The sequence below is a fragment of the Sardina pilchardus genome, chromosome 13 (assembly GCF_963854185.1).
Source record: "Sardina pilchardus chromosome 13, fSarPil1.1, whole genome shotgun sequence".
Lineage (NCBI taxonomy): Eukaryota > Metazoa > Chordata > Actinopteri > Clupeiformes > Clupeidae > Sardina > Sardina pilchardus.
In genome coordinates, this window is record NC_085006.1 from 27,376,879 (window position 1) to 27,398,677 (window position 21,799).

A 21,799-nucleotide genomic window follows, 5' to 3' on the forward strand; every position below is an offset into this window, starting at 1 on the left:
TACTGTTATCATTAGGTATTTATTGTTGCGTGTTGCTTCTAATTTATGGTTAAACGTTAGTGAGGCACATGAATGGATGAATGAATGTATGGATGGATGAAAACACCTAAAGAATGATTAATTAGAGACGGCTGCACATTTTTCTAATGTCATCCTACGGTTGCAGAGTGACATTTGAATGAGTTGTCGTCATATTTAAATTGCCGTTTTTGCAGTTCACATTGCAATTTTTTCCATAGCTGTGTGTGTGTGTGTGTGTGTGTGTACACACATAATATGTTATATATTTAATATATAGTAAAAAACATACTTGTATTCCTATAGTTCAGTGACATCTAATGTCAGGGATGCAAGGATGTAATTATAGGAGACATTTTCATGTACATTTAAAAAAAAAAAATCATGGACAATCTGGACATGTCAACAGCCCTGTGCTCTGTATGTACTGTTCTGTACTTTCTACCAGTGGAAGTAATTTGAGTGTTATTTCCGTAGTGTGAAAACAACCCTTTGCTTCTGGCTCAGATGACACAGGCAGTCACGGGTTATAACAGCAGCTTTATTTAAGAAATGTTTGTACATTCTCATAAATTAGTTCCTTATGTTTCTCTTTGTGCACGGTACGGGTGCACTACTGCAAATCAATCAGTGGGACAGTCAGGTCAGGGATCAAAATGGACAAGGGGAAAAAAATATGAAAAGGGTAATGCCACATCAGTGTTACTCATCTCTGATATGAGTCATAATACTGTTCAAGACAGTTTCCAGTTAGCACATGAACGAAATAACAATATCACAACCATAATTGTTTGCTCCCCCCCCCCAAATAATTTTCATTCAAAGAATTTACCTCACATAATTTGCTGCTTTCTCTGTTGGGCATCTACTGTATTTTCACCAGGCAAGCTTTCACCATCAATAGATTTCCATTCTGCTCCATCACATAAACTACAAAATATTGTATACTGAAGAACAGAAGAGGTGCATTAATTTTGTTCTCTGCCAAAACTTAACTCTTGATTATTATTTTCTTTTTTTTTTTTTTCAGTTGCACAACATGCCTTGAAGGAGAACAGACGTGTATGGTGGGGTAGAGAAACTAAGAACTTAAAGCAAAGAGAAGGGTCGCCACTAATTAATATGGAATCTGTGCAGTAACAGGGTTGGGAGGGGAAACGGGAGAGGAAATGAGACGAGGCTGGACAGGACGAGGGGAAGAGAGTTTAAGACGGATGGTGTGAGATGACCCAGCGGTCTCACCATCAGATGACCCGGGCTGCGAAGGGTTGGGTTGTTGGTTTTGCATTGTCATTGTCATACATTTCCAAGTCAAATTGTCTTTGTGAAGTCGAGTCCGTAAAACAGGTCCAAATCGGCCTCTTCTCTCCTTGCCACCGGTGACCTGACAGACATGAATGGAGGAGAGAACATTCTAGAATAGGAATGTCTCCCCATCCTGGCAATCGAGCACGGAACACGGAACAGAGACCAGGAAGAGGAGAGGCGAGAGTGAGTGAGTGACTGAGAGTGGGACAGTTCTTCTGAGATGGAAGGGCTTTTGGAAAGAATAGTGGAAATGTTGCTTGTGGCATTTTTCTTTTTTTTCCCCCAGATGACTCAAATGAACACAAAAAGGGAAAAAAAGAAGAAAAAAAAAAAAAAAACAGACAGTAGAGATGCCCATGCAGTATCCGATGCATCATGGGACTGAGTGGAGGATAGGCACTATGGTCAAATGGTCAGCTTTCGCCAGCACGCTGGAGAGAGGGGGCAGACTGAACGAGGAGGATTCAGCAAGACTGACCTGCTGCTGACCCTGAACAAGCCAACAACAAGCCGGGGTGTGGAAACACTGGGGGAAGGCGATATGTACAATAAGGGCATGACCTTAAAGGGACACTTCACCGATTAGCAATAAGCTTTGTATCTTTAGAAAACCAGTCGTGTTTTTGAATGGTCGTGCATCATTCCCTCAGTTTGCCTTGAGATGGGAGAAATTCGGATTTCAATGTTGGACTTCCTGCTTTCAATGATGTAAAAATCATCATTTTACATCATTGAAAGCAGGAAGTCCTATTCATGGGTTTCATTGAAATCCGTATTTCTCCCATCTCAAGGCAAACTGAGGGAATGATGCACGACCATTCAAAAACATGACTGGTTTTCTAAAGATACAAAGCTTAAATGCTAATCGGTGAAGTGTCCCTTTAACCAAAATGTGCGTTCTTGTTACATCTGAATAGTTTTTTGCTTGGTTGTATACCGAGGCCAGTAGCACATTGACTTCATGCTATTATCCAAATAACTCAGACAAGATAAACAAAATAAAATTAGGAATATATTACCCTTTATTTTATTTGTTTGTTTGTTTGGGTTTTATATATATATATATATATATATGATATATATATCCAGGTATTTATGTTTTATGCAATCTTTTGTATTTTTTGTTCATAAAGAGCTATCAAAACGGCACATATACTTTTTTGGCCCCACATCATAACCAGGAGGGAGGGAAACAAAAGGGTGTGTGTGTGTGTGTGAGAGAGAGAGAGAGAGAAAGAGAGAGAGAGACGGTTGCTTGCTGAAAGTCCTCATGCCCCCATCCTCCTCCATGGCGGCTGGGTGAAAGCTGCTATGCATGAGAAGCGTCTGAGCGATGACACGGGGCGCCAGACAGATGGAGAAGACTGGCCTCTGGGCAGGGCACAGCACCTCACACTGGCCACCATCAGGACTGCGGCCGGTGGGTTGGGTGGTTTTGTTTTGTTGGTAGGTTTGGTTGGTTTGTTTGGTTGGTTTAAAGTAGGATTAGGGGTGGGGTGGGTTCAGTCATTGAGTATCAGGGACTAAATCTTGCAGGAGGAAGATGGGGGAGGGGTGGGGGGGCCGGGGGGCCACCATGTTTTCAAATTCAAGATCTAAATGAGGACTCTCACCTATTCTAATGGACTAGTTGTCTGGACAAACTAAGCAACAAATTAAACAAATTAAGACTTTCCAATTACATTTTGATACTACAAGTAAGAGGGAATAAAATCAAAAATAATCAAAGCTATGCAATCATTTCTACATCCAGACGTTCTTTGTTGGAGGGAGAATGTCAAACATCACTTAATGGTATTCACGCTGTCATTGGTACACATGGTACTCTTAAGATCATGATTGGATAAATCAGTTTAAATCAGGTGGTTGGCTTGACTCAGGAGAAACTGAGAAATCCTCTACACATGGTGGCCCTCCAAGACCTGGTTTTGGGGCACCAGGGACGGACCAGAGGATGGGGGGGGTGGTTGGGTGTCCTGCTTGGGCAGTGGGCGTCTCTTAGGCCTTCATGAGGGCGCTGACCACGGCGCGGGCGTTGAGGCTGCGCAGGTCGTGGTAGGTCTGGCCGGTGCCCACGAACACGATTGGCTGACCGGTGATGTAGGTCATGGAGATGGCGGCGCCCACCTGAGCAGAACATTAGAAGAGGAAGAGGAAGAGAGAGGTCAGCCATCTTAACCTCACACTAACACTAAACACACACTGATGCAATACAATGAGGTCAGCCATCTTAATAACCTCACACTAACACTAAACACACACTGATGCAATACAATGAGGTCAGCCATCTTAATAACCTCACACTAACACTAAACACACACTGATGCAATACAATGAGGTCAGCCATCTTAATAACCTCACACTAACACTAAACACACACTGATGCAATACAATGAGGTCAGCCATCTTAACCTCACACTAACACAAAACACACACTGATGCAATACAATGAGGTCAGCCATCTTAACCTCACAAACACTAACACTAAACACACACTGATGCAATACAATGAGGTCAGCCATCTTAACCTCACAAACACTAAACACTAAACATACACTGATGCAATGTAATGAGGGGATATGAGGTTAGGGTCTATTGATGACTTTGTAGGTGTAACCAGAAGGACGAGGCTATATATTAAGTAAGTGAACTTAATGAGGGTATATGTGAAGAGGGTCTATTGATGGCTTTGTAGGTGTAACCAGAAGGGTGAGGCTCTATTAAGTAGGTAAACTTAATGAGGGTATATGTAGTGAGGGTCTATTGATGACTTTGTAGGTGTAACCAGAAGGACGAGGCTATATATTAAGTAAGTGAACTTAATGAGGGTATATGTAGTGAGGGTCTATTGATGGCTTTGTAGGTGTAACCAGAAGGGTGAGGCTCTATTAGGTAAGTGAACTTAATGAGGGTATATGTGGTGAGGGTGTATTGATGGCTTTGTAGGTGTAACCAGAAGGGTGAGGCTCTATTAAGTAAGTGAACTTTATTCATAGCTCTTTAAAGTGCTTTACAGGAAATAATAAGATAGGAAAGGCAGCCAAGTATCAGCCTGCACCTCACTCCCCCACCACTAGAGGACGGGGGCAAGACATCATCATTAGCAGTTAGCGGTTAGCAGTTAGCAGCAGGTGTCGGTGTGCTGTGGGATGGCGTGTAGCCGCACCTTGTCATCAATGGTGTCGAACTTGGTGAGGACGATGCCATCGATAAGGCGGGGCCTATCGGACATGGAGTGGTCAGCCAGCGCCTGATTAAACTTCACCTGGAGGAGGAGAGAACACATGCAAAGATCAACCACACCACCCTTTAAACCATTAACACAAACCATTAACTGGTCAACCACACCACCCATCTCCTCATTAACACACTGGTCAACCACACCACCCATCTCCTCATTAAAGCTGCCTTCAAAAATTCCGAGTCTAAATTCGGAAAATTCAAACTGATACAACTTTCAGATCCCTCCCCCAACCTCTCCAAGCTCCAAACTGCCCCCCAAACCCCTCCCCCTCTGTAGACGAGGTTGTTTACGTGAGCAGCAGAGTAGCAGCGGTTGGATAGCAGCGTGCACAAGCTGTGACTGACAGGTAGCGATTCCTCCCCCCTAACGTGATTGCTTAAACAAAACCGGGAGCGCTCGATTTTTCCGAGCACGATTACAGGCTTGAGAGGGAGCTAGAGAATTCGCGATTTTTCCTAAACAGCCTATTTAATAGTCTACTTCCGGAATCCCATGACAGTTCAAGCTAATATGACTAAAAAAATGCAGCTTTAACACACTGGTCAAGCACAGCACCCATCTCCTCTTGGGACACAATATTATAGTAATCTTATAGAAATAATATCAGTAATACAGGGATCTTAAAATGTTTTGTGATGTACAAAAAGAAGTACTATAAGACTGTGTAATATCTCTCTGTAATATCCCATTTCTACAGCAAAGGCCCATAGAACTGCTAAAAAAATCAAATAGTTATTTTGCTACAAGGGATATTAAAGATAAAAGATTAAAGTCACGGATAAGCAAAAGTTAAATTGGACCTCCGTGTCACACAATGGCATTTGGCTTTGAATGCAAAACCATTCTCTGTGTAAAACCAAGAGAGTGCCTGGTTCATGGTGGTCAATACGAACTCAGGCAGCATGCCATGTAGCTACACAGTGCCACCTGCAGGGGAACTCTGGAAATGACGTGTTTCATGGATCAAAGTGACAGCACAAGTAGCACAAAGGAGAACTAGCCCGGGTACCGTAATTTCCCAGCACTATTAAACGTTGGTTTTGTTAAATTTCTTCAGCTATGAGGTTAATACACGGGGGCAGTTAATATGGTATTAATAGGGTTTTGTTCATTTTAACTTAAAAAAACCAACAAAAAAACCAACAACTGTGCTGCGGCTTTAAACACTGTCCTGCGGCTTATAGACAATGCAGCTAATGCACAGGAAATGACTATGGCCCTAAAACACTGTCCTGCGGCTTATACACAATGCGGCTACTACACAGGAAGTGACTATGGCCCTAAAACACTGTCCTGCGGCTTATACTGTACACAATGCGGCTAATGCACAGGAAATGACTATGGCCCTAAAACACTGTCCTGCGGCTTATACTGTACACAATGCGGCTAATGCACAGGAAATGACTATAGCCCTAAAACACTGTCCTGCGGCTTATACTGTACACAATGCGGCTAATGCACAGGAAATGACTATGGCCCTAAAACACTGTCCTGCGGCTTATACACAATGCGGCTACTACACAGGAAGTGACTATGGCCCTAAAACACTGTCCTGCGGCTTATACTGTACACAATGCGGCTACTGCACAGGAAGTGACTATGGCGCCGATCGTAACACGCGGCTCACTCACCAGCTGGTCCACGGCCTCGTTGCCCACCAGCGCCTCGCCCACGAACAGCACCAGGTCGGGCGTGTTGACGGCGATGAGCTTGGCCAGCGCGGTCATCAGCGGAGCGTTGTCCTGCATGCGCCCCGCCGTGTCCACCAGCACCACGTCAAAGACCTGGTTACGAGCTGCACACGGACACACACACACACACACACACACACACAGATAGACAGAGAGAGAAAGAACGAGAGAGAGACAGAGAGACAGAGAGACAGAGAGAGAGCGAGAGAGCGAGAGAGAGACAGATACACACACACACAAACAGACAGACAGCATTAGAAAAACATGCTTTTTACTGACAGATTACCAAGTAAAAGTAAATAGCCATTCAGCACCCCAGGAGCAGAACAGCAGAACACACAGCATGGGTAAAGAGGGAACACTGTCTGTCTAAAGGGACCTACGATCGCTTTAAGCCCTCATACTGTGCAGTTGAACCACACACACAATGCCCCCCCCCCCCCCCCCCCACGCACACACACAGACACACATACATACATATTGATAAAACATGTATTGATGTTTTTGGTTACATAGTAATTGCTTGAAGCATTTCCAGTGATTCACAGAAACTGTACACAAGCTTTGTTACACCCCCCCCCCCCCCCCCACACACACACACACACACACACACACACACACAGTGAGTGAGAGAGAACACAGAGAGCCTAGTGTGTGTCTGCGGCTGGAAACAGGGCCAGCAGAACCCTCTGAAGCTTACGCTAATTAGGACAGCTCCCCTGCCAAGGTGCAAAGGCTGCACGACAAGGTGAACCAGACATCTCATTTTGGGACACCAGCTACACAGTCACACACAGACATCTCATTTGGGGACACCAGCTACACAGTCACACACAGACATCTCATTTTGGGACACCAGCTACACAGTCACACACAGACAGACAGACAGACAGACAGACTGTTAAGTAGGGGGCTAGAGAGTGGCAGTGGAGGGTAGAGAGTAGCAGTGGTGGGGTACTGGGTAGGGTAGGGTAACAGTGGTACTGGGTAGGGTAGGGGTAAACAGAAGGTAGGTTCAAATTCATCAAACGGTGGCGAACAGTTGAATTTGAACAATTCTGTGTAAACATTGTGTCTGAACGGCAACCCTCCTTCGTCCAGCACCCCCGTGTGTGTGCGGATAACTTCCTCCTCAGACTGATTTTGCAAACGTTTGCGGAAAAACTCAAGGCAAACAGAAAACTGTTAGCAACTGTTAGCAAGAGGCTGTAGTACTGGTATACAGTGTCAGTAATACTGGGTAGTGTAGGGTGGGGTAGAGAGGGGCAGTAGTACTTGGTAGTGTAGGGTGGGGTAGAGAGGGGCAGTAGTACTTGGTAGGGTAGGGTGGGGTAGAGAGGGGCAGTAGTACTTGGTAGGGTAGGGTGGGGTAGAGAGGGGCAGTAGTACTTGGTAGGGTAGGGTGGGGTAGAGAGGGGCAGTAGTACTGGGGAGGGTAGATGGGCAGCAGTAGTACTTGGTAGGGTAGGGTAGAGGGGCAGTAGTACTGTGTAGGGTTGGGTGAGGTAGAGAGGGGCAGTAGTACTGGGTGGGGTAGGGTGGGGTAGAGAGGGGCAGTAGTACTGGGTGGGGTAGAGAGGGGCAGTAGTACTGTGTAGGGTAGAGAGGGGCAGTAGTACTTGGTAGGGTAGGGTAGAGGGGCAGTTGTACTGGGGAGGGTAGAGAGGGGCAGTAATACTGGGGAGGGTAGAGGGGCAGTAATACTAGATGGGGTGTGTAGGCGGTGGGTGTTGTACTGGGGAGGGTAGAGTACAGGGGCAGTAATACTAGATGGGGTGTGTAGGCGGTGGGTGTTTACCAAAGGCGATGGCCTCCATGGCGATGCCGGCGGCGTCCTTGCCGTAGCCCTTCTCGAAGAGCTGTACGGCGGGGCGGCCCCCGTGCTTCTCGGGCGGGTGCAGCGAGTTGAGGCGCCGCTGGTGGGTCCGCAGCTGCTCCACGGCGCCCGCTCGGAACGTGTCGCACGCCGCGATCAGCACGCTGAAGCCGTTCTCGATCAGCCAGTACGAGATCTACAGCAAGAACCACAAGGTCAATTAAAACGTCACATGTTCAGTCAACGTTAATTAAATGGTGTACCATTTGCTGTCTGTTTATTATTGTTACTTTGTTGTAAGCGGCTATGGATAAAAGCATGGGCCAAGTAACCATAACCATAAATCATTAACTGAGATACAAATAAACTGCAGTGTGTACACACACACAGACACACACACAAGCACACACATATATTTGTAGAGGACACATTTCAGTTATTGTCTGTATAAAAGGGAAGAGGAAGTGAAACTACGGGGACTTCCAGGGCCATTTCAGAACAGATGAATGGCACCCATTGTTAACCGTGGAGTTCAGAACATGGAAGAACCAAAGGGTCTAGAAGGAGAACGGTGCCGATGTAGCCTGGCCATCACCAGACCAAGCGCAATCTCCTGAGATAGAACATTACAGGGGAGCTACACCAGACGCGTAACTGAGGCGTTCCGTTCGCAACGCGTAAAATCCATTTTAGAAGATGGGTCTATTTTTGTTCGAATGTACACGCCACTGTTGCGTCTGGTGTAGCTACTTCCATTGACTACAGTGATAATTAACTGCTGCGATCGGCTGCAACATGCGCGTCGCGAACGGAACGCTTCAGTTACGCGCCTGGTGTAGCCCCCCCTGTTAGTCTGGGGAGTCTGCTCTGTATTTCCTACTGCACAAGAGGCGTGATCAACGGCCATACTGTAGTTCAAATGACTCTGTACGCATTTGGATAGTCAATCAGACCAACTATCTGGTGCACCAGGTGGATAAGCCAGTTTGAGATTGGTTCCCGCAGATTTGTTAACAGAAGCAGCGCATAAACATGTGGAGGTTTCCAGCCTGAGCTGCAGGGCCAAATCAAAAAGATCCCTGGTACAGTAGACTGGACTGGCTTTACCCAGTGTAGCACCAATGTATTTCATGCAGAGAGGAGAATGTATCTGAAACTGGACGTTATAAATGTCCATTACAGGACTGAGTCTAATTAGAGCATCTGCTCTGGGTGAATGGAGGCCACTGAAGAGGCAGGGAAGGTGGAGGATGGCTGGACCAGGTGGTGGTGGTGGTGGTGCTGGAACAGGTGTTGGTGTTGGTGTTGGTGTTGGTGTTGGTGTTGGTGTTGGTGTTGGTGTTGGTGTTGGTGTTGGGTGGTGGGTGGTGGGTGGTGGTGTGGGTGTCGGCGTCTGACCTTGGCGAGGTTGGTGGACTTGCCCACGCCGTTGACGCCGCAGAAGGTGATGACGAAGGGCTTGCGCTGGGAGCGCGCCTCCAGCACGTCCCTCAGGATGTCCACGCGCCGCTTGGGCTGCAGGATCTGCACCAGAGACTCCTGCAGAGCCTGCTTTACGGTCGAGGCCACAGCTGCAGGGACACACACACACACACACACACACACACGCAGGTTAGACACGCAATCAACACATCACAAAAACCACACACAGCCTGGTTTAGTTTCGAGGCCACTGCTTCAGCACGCACACACACACACACACACACACACACACACACACACACACACACACACACACACACACACACACACACACACACACACACACACACACACACACACACACACACACACACACACACACACACACACACACACACACACACACACGAGGCCACAGCTTTAGGAGCATGCGCACACACACACACGCACACACTGTTGGCTTTAGGAGCATGCGCGCGCACACACACACACAACCGCACACACGGCACGGGCCAGACAAAACAGTGAAGTGGTGTTCACGACACACTCTCAAATTCACTCAGACAGACACATAAATGATGAACATTACTCTCAAAGCCATGACTTCACATACAAATACAAAACAGTCAAGTGGTTCAAACACACTCTCAGTGTTAGCATATGCCACAGCCAGAGATCAAATGAGTTCACGGAAACACAAGCGACGGCTTCCCAAAACGCAGCCCAGTCGAAGCCTCACCACAGTCATGGACAGTGCCAGGGCCCAGTCAGGGCCTTACTGAAACACACACACAAACAGGACAGTGGGCGAGTGCAAGGGCGACCGCAGAATGACCAACAGTGTGTACTACGCTTTGTGTTCGGGTGCCTGTCCTCTCCTCTCCTTTTCCTTATGTACTGTACACTGCTGCCTACCAGGCTATAATGACAGAGAAGGACACTGTCTGTGTGCGTCTCGCCAATGTGGGTGTATGTACATGCGCCTAAAGCTGTGGCCTCAAAAGAGTGTGTGTGTGTGTGTGTGTGTGTGTGTGTGTGTGTGTGTGTGTGTGTGTGTGTGTGTGTGTGTGTGTGTGGTCAACTTTGGTCACAAAGTGTGCAGCCTCGGATTAAATCTACAGTCTGAAAGATCAATGTTTTTAGCTCGATATGATAACCTCTGCCAAATCCAGAGAGACATTAAAATAGAGCTTCCGACGATGTATAACATTTCCATGCAGGGTGCTTGCTCTTTTGTCAACTAAAAATTCCAGACTTTTTCCAACCTTTTTCCAAACTTATCATTTTTTCTTCAAGACCTCGACATTTTGTAGTTTTGAGTCAGGCTACCAACACGCAAGAATTTTACTCTCTAATAGTAGTATAATGAGATGTAATGCAGATTGCTACCATATCGAGACCCCCATGGCAGGACCGTCTCCCTCCCAAAGGCCCTCTCAGATGCCCATGGCAGGATCGACCTACCACCAGATCCCCAGTGATCGATCCCCCTGCCTCAATTGGCACTGCCATTAATGACTATTACTATGGCCCATCTCAACCCATGTCTTAAACACTACCTCACTCTGTTTGCTCTGCCACAATTGACCCTTATGCTCCCCCATGACCTACCCCACCCTTTGATTCAACACTAACTCTGGACCCATTACTTTGCTAAGGGATTCTATTTTGGCACTACTATGTTGTTGAGCTACCTTATCTGCTTTAACAATGGGATTCTCTTCTCTGATTGGTTGAAGGGGTGGCCATTAATTCCGTATAACCTGCATGGTTCCTAAACATTTTTAATCATACCAAGGCGCTTATGACTGGTATCCATAACAACGATAGTAGCAGTTGAAACTGGAAGGAACTATTCAGGCTGTTTACTTCCTCCTTAACGGTAGCTACTGTATAATGGGTTATTTTCTGCATTTCAAAGAAAGTAGTGAATAAGATATGATAACTTAACTAGACACAGATAAGAGGGATAACGACCTTCGAAGTGACGGAAATAATGACTCGGCGGAAGAACCCGGCGACGTGGACCTCAACCTCGCCATTATTTCCGTCGAACCAGTCACCTCGTCGGTTGTTATCACTTAGCCTACATAATGTTATAGTCTAATATTTTGGAACTAATCACCATTGTGTATTTTGGACTATTATGTTGCATATCACATTGCCTTTGTGAAAATTATGGACATCTTGTAGCCTACCCTAGCTATTGATTTGACTTTTACTGCATGACCCCAAGCAGTTGGGTCAGCCCCTTGTGGAACTGCCCAAGGTTTCTTCCTATCACTAACCAACTCCTTGCCCCTGGTGCTCTCTTTGCTGAAGGTGCCTTGTTATGCGCGCTGTACAAATAAATTTAAATTGAATTGAATTGAATTAATGAAGACAATCTTGAATCTTGAACACTAGAGTACGTACAATAATTTTCAGAAAATATCACCACAAAATCAAGGATTTTGATTGAAAACCGTTGATTAAAACCCCCCTCAAAATCCTTGAGAGATTGATATCTAGAGATCATCCTAGATGAGATTTAAAATGAAAAACATTGCAAAAACCCTTGTAATGTTTTAGAAAACACTGCCATGAAATTATGGATTTTGATTGCATATGAAAAAAAAAAATGAAATCGCAAAAGTCGCAAAATTATGGAGGTTCAGTCTGAGTGCTTGCATCAGTTCTTCATGAGCTATAGTTTTCAAGACTTTTCCAAGACTTTACTACAAATTTCCAAACTTTTCAAGGTCTGGAAAAAGGCACTTTAAAATTCCATACGTTTTAAGACTTTCAAGACTTGAGCAAGCACCCTGCCATGCACACTACAGCTACAGAGCTGCCCCCACAGGCAGAGTGCCATATGCTCTAGAGCCATCTTATTTCTAAATCAGGGTGTTTTTCAGCAGCGTCCATGTCATTACAAATGCAAAACATACTCTACAGTATACTGTGTGTGTGTGTGTGTGTATCAGAGTGCCATATACTCTAGAGCCATCTTATTTCTAAATCAGGGTGTTTTTCAGCAGCGTCCATGTCATTACAAATGCAAAACATACTCTACAGTATGTGTGTGTGTGTGTGTGTGTATCAGAGTGCCATATACTCTAGAGCCATCTTATTTCTAAATCAGGGTGTTTTTCAGCAGCGTCCATGTCATTACAAATGCAAAACATACTCTACAGTATACTGTGTGTGTGTGTGTGTGTATCAGAGTGCCATATACTCTAGAGCCATCTTATTTCTAAATCAGGGTGTTTTTCAGCAGCGTCCATGTCATTACAAATGCAAAACATACTCTACAGTATGTGTGTGTGTGTGTGTGTGTATCAGAGTGCCATATACTCTAGAGCCATCTTATTTCTAAATCAGGGTGTTTTTCAGCGGCGTCCATGTCATTACAAATGCAAAACATACTCTACAGTATGTGTGTGTGTGTGTGTGTGTATCAGAGTGCCATATACTCTAGAGCCATCTTATTTCTAAATCAGGGTGTTTTTCAGCGGCGTCCATGTCATTACAAATGCAAAACATACTCTACAGTATGTGTGTGTGTGTGTGTGTGTATCAGAGTGCCATATACTCTAGAGCCATCTTATTTCTAAATCAGGGTGTTTTTCAGCGGCGTCCATGTCATTACAAATGCAAAACATACTCTACAGTATGTGTGTGTGTGTGTGTGTGTATCAGAGTGCCATATACTCTAGAGCCATCTTATTTCTAAATCAGGGTGTTTTTCAGCGGCGTCCATGTCATTACAAATGCAAAACATACTCTACAGTATGTGTGTGTGTGTGTGTGTGTATCAGAGTGCCATATACTCTAGAGCCATCTTATTTCTAAATCAGGGTGTTTTTCAGCGGCGTCCATGTCATTACAAATGCAAAACATACTCTACAGTATGTGTGTGTGTGTGTGTGTGTATCAGAGTGCCATATACTCTAGAGCCATCTTATTTCTAAATCAGGGTGTTTTTCAGCGGCGTCCATGTCATTACAAATGCAAAACATACTCTACAGTATGTGTGTGTGTGTGTGTGTGTATCAGAGTGCCATATGCTCTAGAGCCATCTTATTTCTAAATCAGGGTGTTTTTCAGCGGCGTCCATGTCATTACAAATGCAAAACATACTCTACAGTATGTGTGTGTGTGTGTGTGTGTATCAGAGTGCCATATACTCTAGAGCCATCTTATTTCTAAATCAGTGTTTTTCAGCGGCGTCCATGTCATTACAAATGCAAAACATACTCTACAGTATGTGTGTGTGTGTGTGTGTGTATCAGAGTGCCATATGCTCTAGAGCCATCTTATTTCTAAATCAGGGTGTTTTTCAGCGGCGTCCATGTCATTACAAATGCAAAACATACTCTACAGTATGTGTGTGTGTGTGTGTGTGTATCAGAGTGCCATATACTCTAGAGCCATCTTATTTCTAAATCAGGGTGTTTTTCAGCGGCGTCCATGTCATTACAAATGCAAAACATACTCTACAGTATGTGTGTGTGTGTGTGTGTGTATCAGAGTGCCATATGCTCTAGAACCATCTTATTTCTAAATCAGGGTGTTTTTCAGCGGCGTCCATGTCATTACAAATGCAAAACATACTCTACAGTATGTGTGTGTGTGTGTGTGTGTGTATCAGAGTGCCATATACTCTAGAGCCATCTTATTTCTAAATCAGGGTGTTTTTCAGCGGCGTCCATGTCATTACAAATGCAAAACATACTCTACAGTATGTGTGTGTGTGTGTGTGTGTATCAGAGTGCCATATACTCTAGAGCCATCTTATTTCTAAATCAGGGTGTTTTTCAGCGGCGTCCATGTCATTACAAATGCAAAACATACTCTACAGTATGTGTGTGTGTGTGTGTGTGTATCAGAGTGCCATATACTCTAGAACCATCTTATTTCTAAATCAGGGTGTTTTTCAGCGGCGTCCATGTCATTACAAATGCAAAACATACTCTACAGTATGTGTGTGTGTGTGTGTGTGTGTGTGTGTGTGTGTGTGTGTGTATCAGAGTGCCATATACTCTAGAACCATCTTATTTCTAAATCAGGGTGTTTTTCAGCGGCGTCCATGTCATTACAAATGCAAAACATACTCTACAGTATGTGTGTGTGTGTGTGTGTGTGTGTGTGTGTGTGTGTGTATCAGAGTGCCATATACTCTAGAACCATCTTATTTCTAAATCAGGGTGTTTTTCAGCGGCGTCCATGTCATTAAAAATGCAAAACATACTCTACAGTATGTGTGTGTGTGTGTGTGTGTGTGTGTGTGTGTGTGTGTATCAGAGTGCCATATACTCTAGAACCATCTTATTTCTAAATCAGGGTGTTTTTCAGTAGCGTCCATGTCATTACAAATGCAAAACATACTCTACAATATGTGTGTGTGTGTGCGTGTGTGTGTGTGCGTGTGTCAGAGTGCCATATACTCTAGAACCATCCTATTTCTAAATCAGGGTGTTTTTCAGTGCTGTGCTGGTCAAGGGCCCTGATAAGTGCGGTTTATCTGAGTGTGTTATCACCGAGGAAACGGCCAGTTGCTCCCCACATGCTCACGGACTCAGCCTAGTGAACTCGCAGATGTGAGGTCAATGCTAGCATGTGGGTGGTTGGTACTGTGTGTGTGTGTGTGTGTGTAAGGAAAATGGTAGCATGTGGTTGGGAACATGTGCATGTGCGTGTGCGTGTGTGTGTGCGTGTGTGTGTGTGTGTGTGTGTGTGTGTGTGTGTGTGTGTGTGTGTGTGTGTGTGTGTCTGTGTGTGTGTGTACTTACTGGTGAAAGTGCCCATGACTTTTCCCTCCAGCTTCTTAGCCACTGAGTCACACAGCTGGGCGGCAATGTCAGCTGCTACATTCTTAGCTGGAGACAGAACAAGATAAATAAAAAATAAACCCAATAAACCCAAATCTTATCGCATTAATAACAGTCATACATGGCTCATATAGCTAACCCAGTATGAACCCGTGGTTGCTTATCACATACTGATAAGGATCTTGAATGGTTTCATATTGGAAATCAACTGACTAAGATGATCTATTTTGTCTACATTTATTGACTAAGAGGATCTGTTTTTGTATTCTACTTGACTACTCTTCCATCATAAACTTTTAACCTAAACCCAAACCTTCAATTGGCAGCAGAAAAACGGACAACCATGCTACTTAAACTGATCAGTCAGTGGCAAACTTTTACCACTCTGTGGAGCGAATCCAGAGCATGGCGTAATCCAAATCACAATCAGAACCGGCTTTATAGGCCAGGTTTGCGTAAACAAACAAACGAGGAATTTGACTCCGGATAATGGCAAGCGTACCGATGAGGTGGTCCTTCATCTTGTCCAGGACCGGCTCCATGTCCTCTTGGCTCAGGCTCTTGGAGCCCACCAGGCCCTTGAGCATCCCGAACATCCCGCCGAAGCCGCCACGCTTGGCCCTTCGCAGGGAGATTACATTAGATTAGATTAGATTAGATTAGATTCAACTTTATTGTCATTGTGCAAAGCAAAAGTGCACAAACATTGAAATGCAGGACAGACTTCACCACCACATACCACAATCACACACAGGTTTACAGACAAGTATAGAACACACATCACCACCATACTAAAAACAGACACAGCTTTACTAACAAGTACAGAAGGCTTCATCTGAGTTTTGTGGTACAAAACAAGTAAAGTAAACAAATGGAGGGGGGGGGGGTGGAGAGGCGAAAATGGAGAGTACGCCATTATTAGCACAACACAAAGCTGCTCCTCACCCTTTCTTGGCTTCAGTGACAACCACCCTCTCCTCCTCTTCCTCCTCTTCTTCTTCTTCCTCCGGTTCGCTGGACTCATAATCCACGTCCCGCAAGTCACCAACCATGGATTCCAGCTGCATTTCCTGAAGGGCAAAGCATCATGGGCAACTCAATCAGTATCACTAAACCACCAGCTAATTAGCATCAGTAAGCCACAAGCCAATCAGCATCAATAAACCACAAGCTGATCAGCATCACTAAACAACAACTAAGTCAGCATCACTAAATCACAAGCCAATCAGCATCACTAAGCCACAAGCCAATCAGCATCAATACACTACAAGCTGATCAGCATCACTAAACCACAAGCCAATCAGCATCACTAAACTACAACTCAATCAGCATCACTAAATCACAACTCAATCAGCATCACTAAACCACAAGCTGAATGGTTATTAAGAGGCTAAACGTTCCACTGCCCAACAGTCAGATGCAGACTCTTTCAGTCCTCTCATTTCTCACTCTCTCAGTCCTCTCATTTCTCACTCTCTCAGTCCTCTCATTTCTCTCACTCTAACAGTCCTCTCATTTCTCACTCTCTCAGTCCTCTCATTTCTCACTCCTCTCATTTCCCTCTCTCTCAGTCCTCTCATTTCTCACTCTCTCAGTCCTCTCATTTCTCACTCTCTCACTTCTCTCATTTCTCACTCTCTCAGTCCTCTCATTTCACACTCTAACACGACTAACAGTCCTCTCATTTCTCACTCCTCTCATTTCCCTCTCTCTCAGTCCTCTCATTTCTCACTCTCTCAGTCCTCTCATTTCTCACTCTCTCACTTCTCTCATTTCTCACTCTCTCAGTCCTCTCATTTCTCACTCCTCTCATTTCCCTCTCTCTCAGTCCTCTCATTTCTCACTCTCTCAGTCCTCTCATTTCTCACTCTCTCACTTCTCTCATTTCTCACTCTCTCAGTCCTCTCATTTCACACTCTAACACGACTAACAGTCCTCTCATTTCTCGGCGGACGCACATACCGGTTCAGCGTGCTCCCTGGCCAGGTCGCCTGCGTCCTGGGAGCCGTTGGTCTTGCTGTGGTCCAGCTCCCTGGTGTTGGTGCCGCAGTTGTCCCACACGCGGTTCACCTTGGCCTTCTTGATCTTCTCCTTCTCCTTCAGAGGCTTGGGGGACCTGGGGGACAAGACCAAGGGGGCAGCGAACGTTCTGAGAGTGTAGACAGTATGTCGGCCGCCATGCTAAAAAGTAGACCAGTGCTAGTTAGCCATTCCATTGAATCCTACGGGGTGTAAGCGCCACTTTTGACATCAAATTACGTTACAGCTGAAGCGTTTTAAGCCTTTGTATGAACATTTTCTATTGTCAGAGTACATACTACATTGTGAAATTGACATTATAACCTCGTAACTGTCTTATCGGCTGAGTAATAAACGTTTTCCGAAATCAATGCTAAAGTGTTAACGCGCATGCGTCCAGAGAGAGTAAAGCGTCGCCATAGGTCAGACTCGGTCAGACTACGTGCCTACGTCACATGTACGACACATGTACAACACCTGGGCCTGCGCAGAAGACCTTTGACGGAAATAGAAGACCTAAAAAAAACGTTGAAATTTGCTTCCTCGTTCTCTGCTGACGTCTACGTGATAGCTCTGTCCATATCTTTTACTGTCTATGGACAAGACCAGCGGCGTCAATGAGGTGGGCCAGAGAAGATTTCATATACGAGAGGATTTGTGTGTGTGTGTGCGTGTGTGTGTGTGTGTGTGTGTGTGGTACCTGGTGGCCCCGCCACTCTTGGCCGCCGCCCTGCGGAACATCTCCTCCCGGTTCCTCTGAAGGATCTCCTCTTTAGTCAGCTCCTGGTTGCCGTTGACAACCGCCTTCTTGGAAGCGGGCGGGGACTTGCTTGGTGCCGCCCCTGCAGCTTCCTCTGCTACTGATTCAGAAGAGCACAAGTGACACGCGCACCACATCAGCACCACCATGTCTTCCACCAGCCACACACACACACACACCCCCACCCACACCCACACCCACACCCACACCCACACACACACACACACACACACACACACACACACACACACACACACACACACACCTATTGTACTGCAGAAAAATCATTGGTGTCCCTCGCACCCAACTTTTACCATCTATGTAGTGCCATCAGACACCATAATTGATGCTAATTGAATAGAAAAACTGTGGGTGTGCATAACATCCATACCAGTGTTTGCCGTGAGCATTTGCTAAAGTCTCTTCTGATGTTTTCTCTTAACTTCCCATGACTGTAGTGTGTACGTATATAGAAGCTGAAGATGGCTCGTGCAACATTCGACTTGCTATGCAGCAGACGTTTATCTGTGCAGTGAGGGGAGAGAGCGGTGACCCCACCTGGGCCGGTCTCCAGGGTACTAACCCGGCAGCTTGACCCCACCTGGGCCGGTCTCCAGGGTACTAACCCAGCAGCTTGACCACACCTGGGCCAGTCTCCAGGGTACTAACCCGGCAGCTTGACCACAGTGCTAAAGAGCCAGGCCTGTCAGAGCTCAGTCAGAGCTCATACTCAGCTGTAGTGAGGGCACTTGTCAGTCTAGCTATTGTATAATATGCAGGCATACGAGTGTGCGGTAATTTCCTGTGTATAAGCCGCATTGTGTATAAGCCGCAGAGCAGTGTTTTACGCCAGTTAAAAGAAACAAAACCATATTAACTGTCCCTGTGTATAAACCTCATAGTTGAAGAAATCTTGCAAAATCAATGTATAAGCCGCGGCTAATAGTCCGGAAATCACGGTAGCCTGTGTGGTCGTTACCTTCTTTTTTGGCATTTTTATTCTTCTTGCCACCCTGCTCCTTGCCCTTGTCTCCGCCCTTCGTCTCGATCATGGACTTCACAGTTTTCTGGGACTTCATAGACTGCGAGAAGGTCTTCATGACCTTTGGGTCCTTCATCCTGCTGCTCTCCTCTGCCTCGCTGGATCACACACACACACACACACACACACACACACACACACACACACACACACAGTTTAGCTTTAGATGCACAGAAGTATATTGCACAAAACAATAAGGCTGTTTTTCATTCTACAATTTGACCTCATTGTGGTCTTCTGAATTGAGTCAGATAGTACGTATCAGCATGGATCCTCTGAGTTCTGTCTCACACTCACACTCACACACACACACACACACACACACACACACACACACACACACACACACACACACACACACACACACACACACACACACACACACACACACACACACACACACACCTTTACTTTATGAAAAGAGAGAAGAGGCCTTGAGAACTCACCGGAGAAGCTGTTGAAAATCATCTCCAAATTCAAAATCGTTGATCAAATATTTGATGGCACCCTTTTGCTCGAGTTCATTCTTATAACGATCCCTGAATTGCAGTTGGATATCGTCTATTAACTTGTCCACATAGGTCAACACGAGGATTTTTTGAAAACCCACCTGTAACAACAGATAAGACAATCAACCAAGTTGTATAAGCATGTCCTCACTGGACTCTGCCAAAACAACAGTACAGTTTTAAAAGCAGTGTAGTGTAGATAGCATACAGTACCACTGCAATCAATCTAAAGACATGTGAATAAAATAAAGACAAACATACCACAAACACAAGCTCAAACTCGTTGTCCAGCTTGTATTTTAGAGTCAACGCATTGTGATTGAAGGAGTTGTTTCCACTGCGCTCCTGAAATGAGAAGATAAAGATGACAGAATACAGTTGGACTCGTTTTAAATCAATCACACAACTGAAATCAGCCACAACAAACAACCAAATGCCATGAAATATGGAGACGATTTATCTTTTAGTAACCTTTGATGAGCAGGTTCTTGAAAGTTAAGTTACACAAAAGGACATCATCTTTGTGTACTTTATTCACTGTATGTGATTAACTTTGTATTCATTAGCATTTGCAAGTTGTACAGAAATGTCCTTGTGTTCTGCAAGAGCTAACCATGAAGTTGTACAGGGCTTTGGTCAGCTACTGTCCAGTAGCCCTCTTCCCCAATCAAAGTGATGTTTAAAAGAATAAAAATGATTTTAAACACAGTCAGTAGGTTCAACTGATCTCTCTAGCCGAAGGAACAATTAACGTTAACGCTGGTTGACTTGTGGCGTAGAACCAATTATAAGCAAGGATTGCGCAATATGGCCAGCGTCGATGTTACTGTAAGATGAGCTGCCAAACGAAGACCGAGCAACAACACAAGCTAGACAATCGTTGTATAAAGTATGTACCTAAACAGCATTATTGTTTGCCAGTTCTTGTGCGTCAACGTCAGTAATTAAGCTTACAGCTTACGACGTTACAGACTCGACACAACATACGTTTGGTCGCTAGAGTGAAACTAACGTCAGGTCTATGGAAGGCTCTTACTCACTTATACAATACATTTTTCCTCTTGATGGCTAACTACATTGCAGCGGGTTATGTGGCAGCACCTGCCAGTTTGCTTGCTAGCTAGTTAAATTGCAGTGATTGCAACACGAACTTTGCACGCTAGCTAGTTAGCAAGTAAGCAGATTAGCTGTTAGCACGTTTTGGTTAGCGGCAGCAGCAGACATGGGGTGATGACGAACTGAATTCTACTTGTATCATCACATGTGCCAGTAGATTTACCTGTAGGATGACAGATCGGATGAGAGCGTTAACAGGTCCAGCAAAAGACTCCGCAACCCCAGCTCCCTGAAAACACCACAACACTATACCCCCTTTACTGAAGATGGCGAAGAAATCCAACATCTTGCCGACAAGGACTCAAGTTAACCACAACAAGGATAGAGAACACTAGCTAACACTCTCAAAACATAAAAATAAAATATATAGTTAATAAATTATAGATCTGACGTCAACTTCTGTAGTTGATTTCGTCTTCAGGGAAAATAATCAGTCACTTTTCCTGACCAAATATTTCCCTGCCAGGGTTTTCCCACAACTGTTTTAGACACGTCAGTTGCAGAGCTAGGAAGTGACGTTCCTGCCTACGTCATCTGACATGCCATCATAGGGAGGGAAAGTAATCTCATCGCCATCTAACGGTTGCGTTCCTAGAGGCTAGCGGGAGGGGATGGGATTTTCTTTTAGAAAAAATACATCTCGGCCCATGATGGTAACTTAGTTAAATGCCCTCAATATGCTATGCATTTAGGTCAGCTCTATTGCTTCTAGTGGTCATACTTTATTTTTTAGGATCAGATTAATTGTTTTGAGTTTGTTTGTAACATGGTGATAACGAACTACAGTACTAGCTACAGTAGCATTTGACGTCACCAGTTTGGGCGCTTCATCTCCAACTGATCAAAACGGCAATTTGCTGAACTGGCTTTACATATTTTTGTAATAACAGAGAGCGATGTAAACCGCGTGGTAATTACCTTTATGTTGGGACAACTTGTTGTGCTCCTACTCACACAAGAGCTGGCAGTAAGTCTGATTGTCTACTAACTAACCAACTAGCTAACAGGCTAATAAACAAACGATGCTAGGCGAGTAACGTC

The 21,799-nt window shown here is 45.0% G+C and overlaps 1 protein-coding gene across 2 annotated transcripts; it reads right to left on the reverse strand.

Moving 5' to 3' along the window:
• Positions 1 to 2,006: 2,006 nt before the first annotated feature.
• On the reverse strand, positions 2,007 to 21,248 carry srpra (SRP receptor subunit alpha). Of its 2 annotated transcripts, none has more exons than XM_062552124.1 (14): positions 20,922 to 21,248; positions 19,904 to 19,987; positions 19,580 to 19,743; positions 19,071 to 19,231; positions 18,032 to 18,191; positions 17,275 to 17,428; positions 16,258 to 16,382; positions 15,815 to 15,933; positions 15,274 to 15,360; positions 9,476 to 9,648; positions 8,060 to 8,273; positions 6,202 to 6,365; positions 4,493 to 4,591; positions 2,007 to 3,453 (listed from the first exon to the last, which is right to left on the reverse strand). In XM_062552124.1, exons 1-14 carry the CDS (start codon positions 21,042 to 21,044, stop codon positions 3,325 to 3,327), a joined length of 1,956 nt encoding a protein of 651 aa, XP_062408108.1. In that variant the 5' UTR covers positions 21,045 to 21,248; the 3' UTR covers positions 2,007 to 3,324. The 2 variants fall into 2 exon arrangements, with proteins under 2 accessions (XP_062408108.1, XP_062408110.1); XM_062552126.1 differs by having other exon boundaries at positions 2,008 to 3,453; positions 18,032 to 18,188.
• Positions 21,249 to 21,799: the final 551 nt, after the last annotated feature.

Coding starts and splice junctions, on each gene's coding strand:
- srpra (XM_062552124.1), bottom strand. CDS start 21,044: ATGTTGGATTTCTTCGCCATCTTCAGTAAAGGGGGTATAGTGTTGTGG. Junction 19,744..19,903: donor AGTTTGAGCTTGTGTTTGTG/GTATGTTTGTCT, acceptor CTGTTGTTACAG/GTGGGTTTTCAAAAAATCCT. Junction 9,649..15,273: donor AGTCATGGGCACTTTCACCA/GTAAGTACACAC, acceptor GTGTCCCTGCAG/CTGTGGCCTCGACCGTAAAG.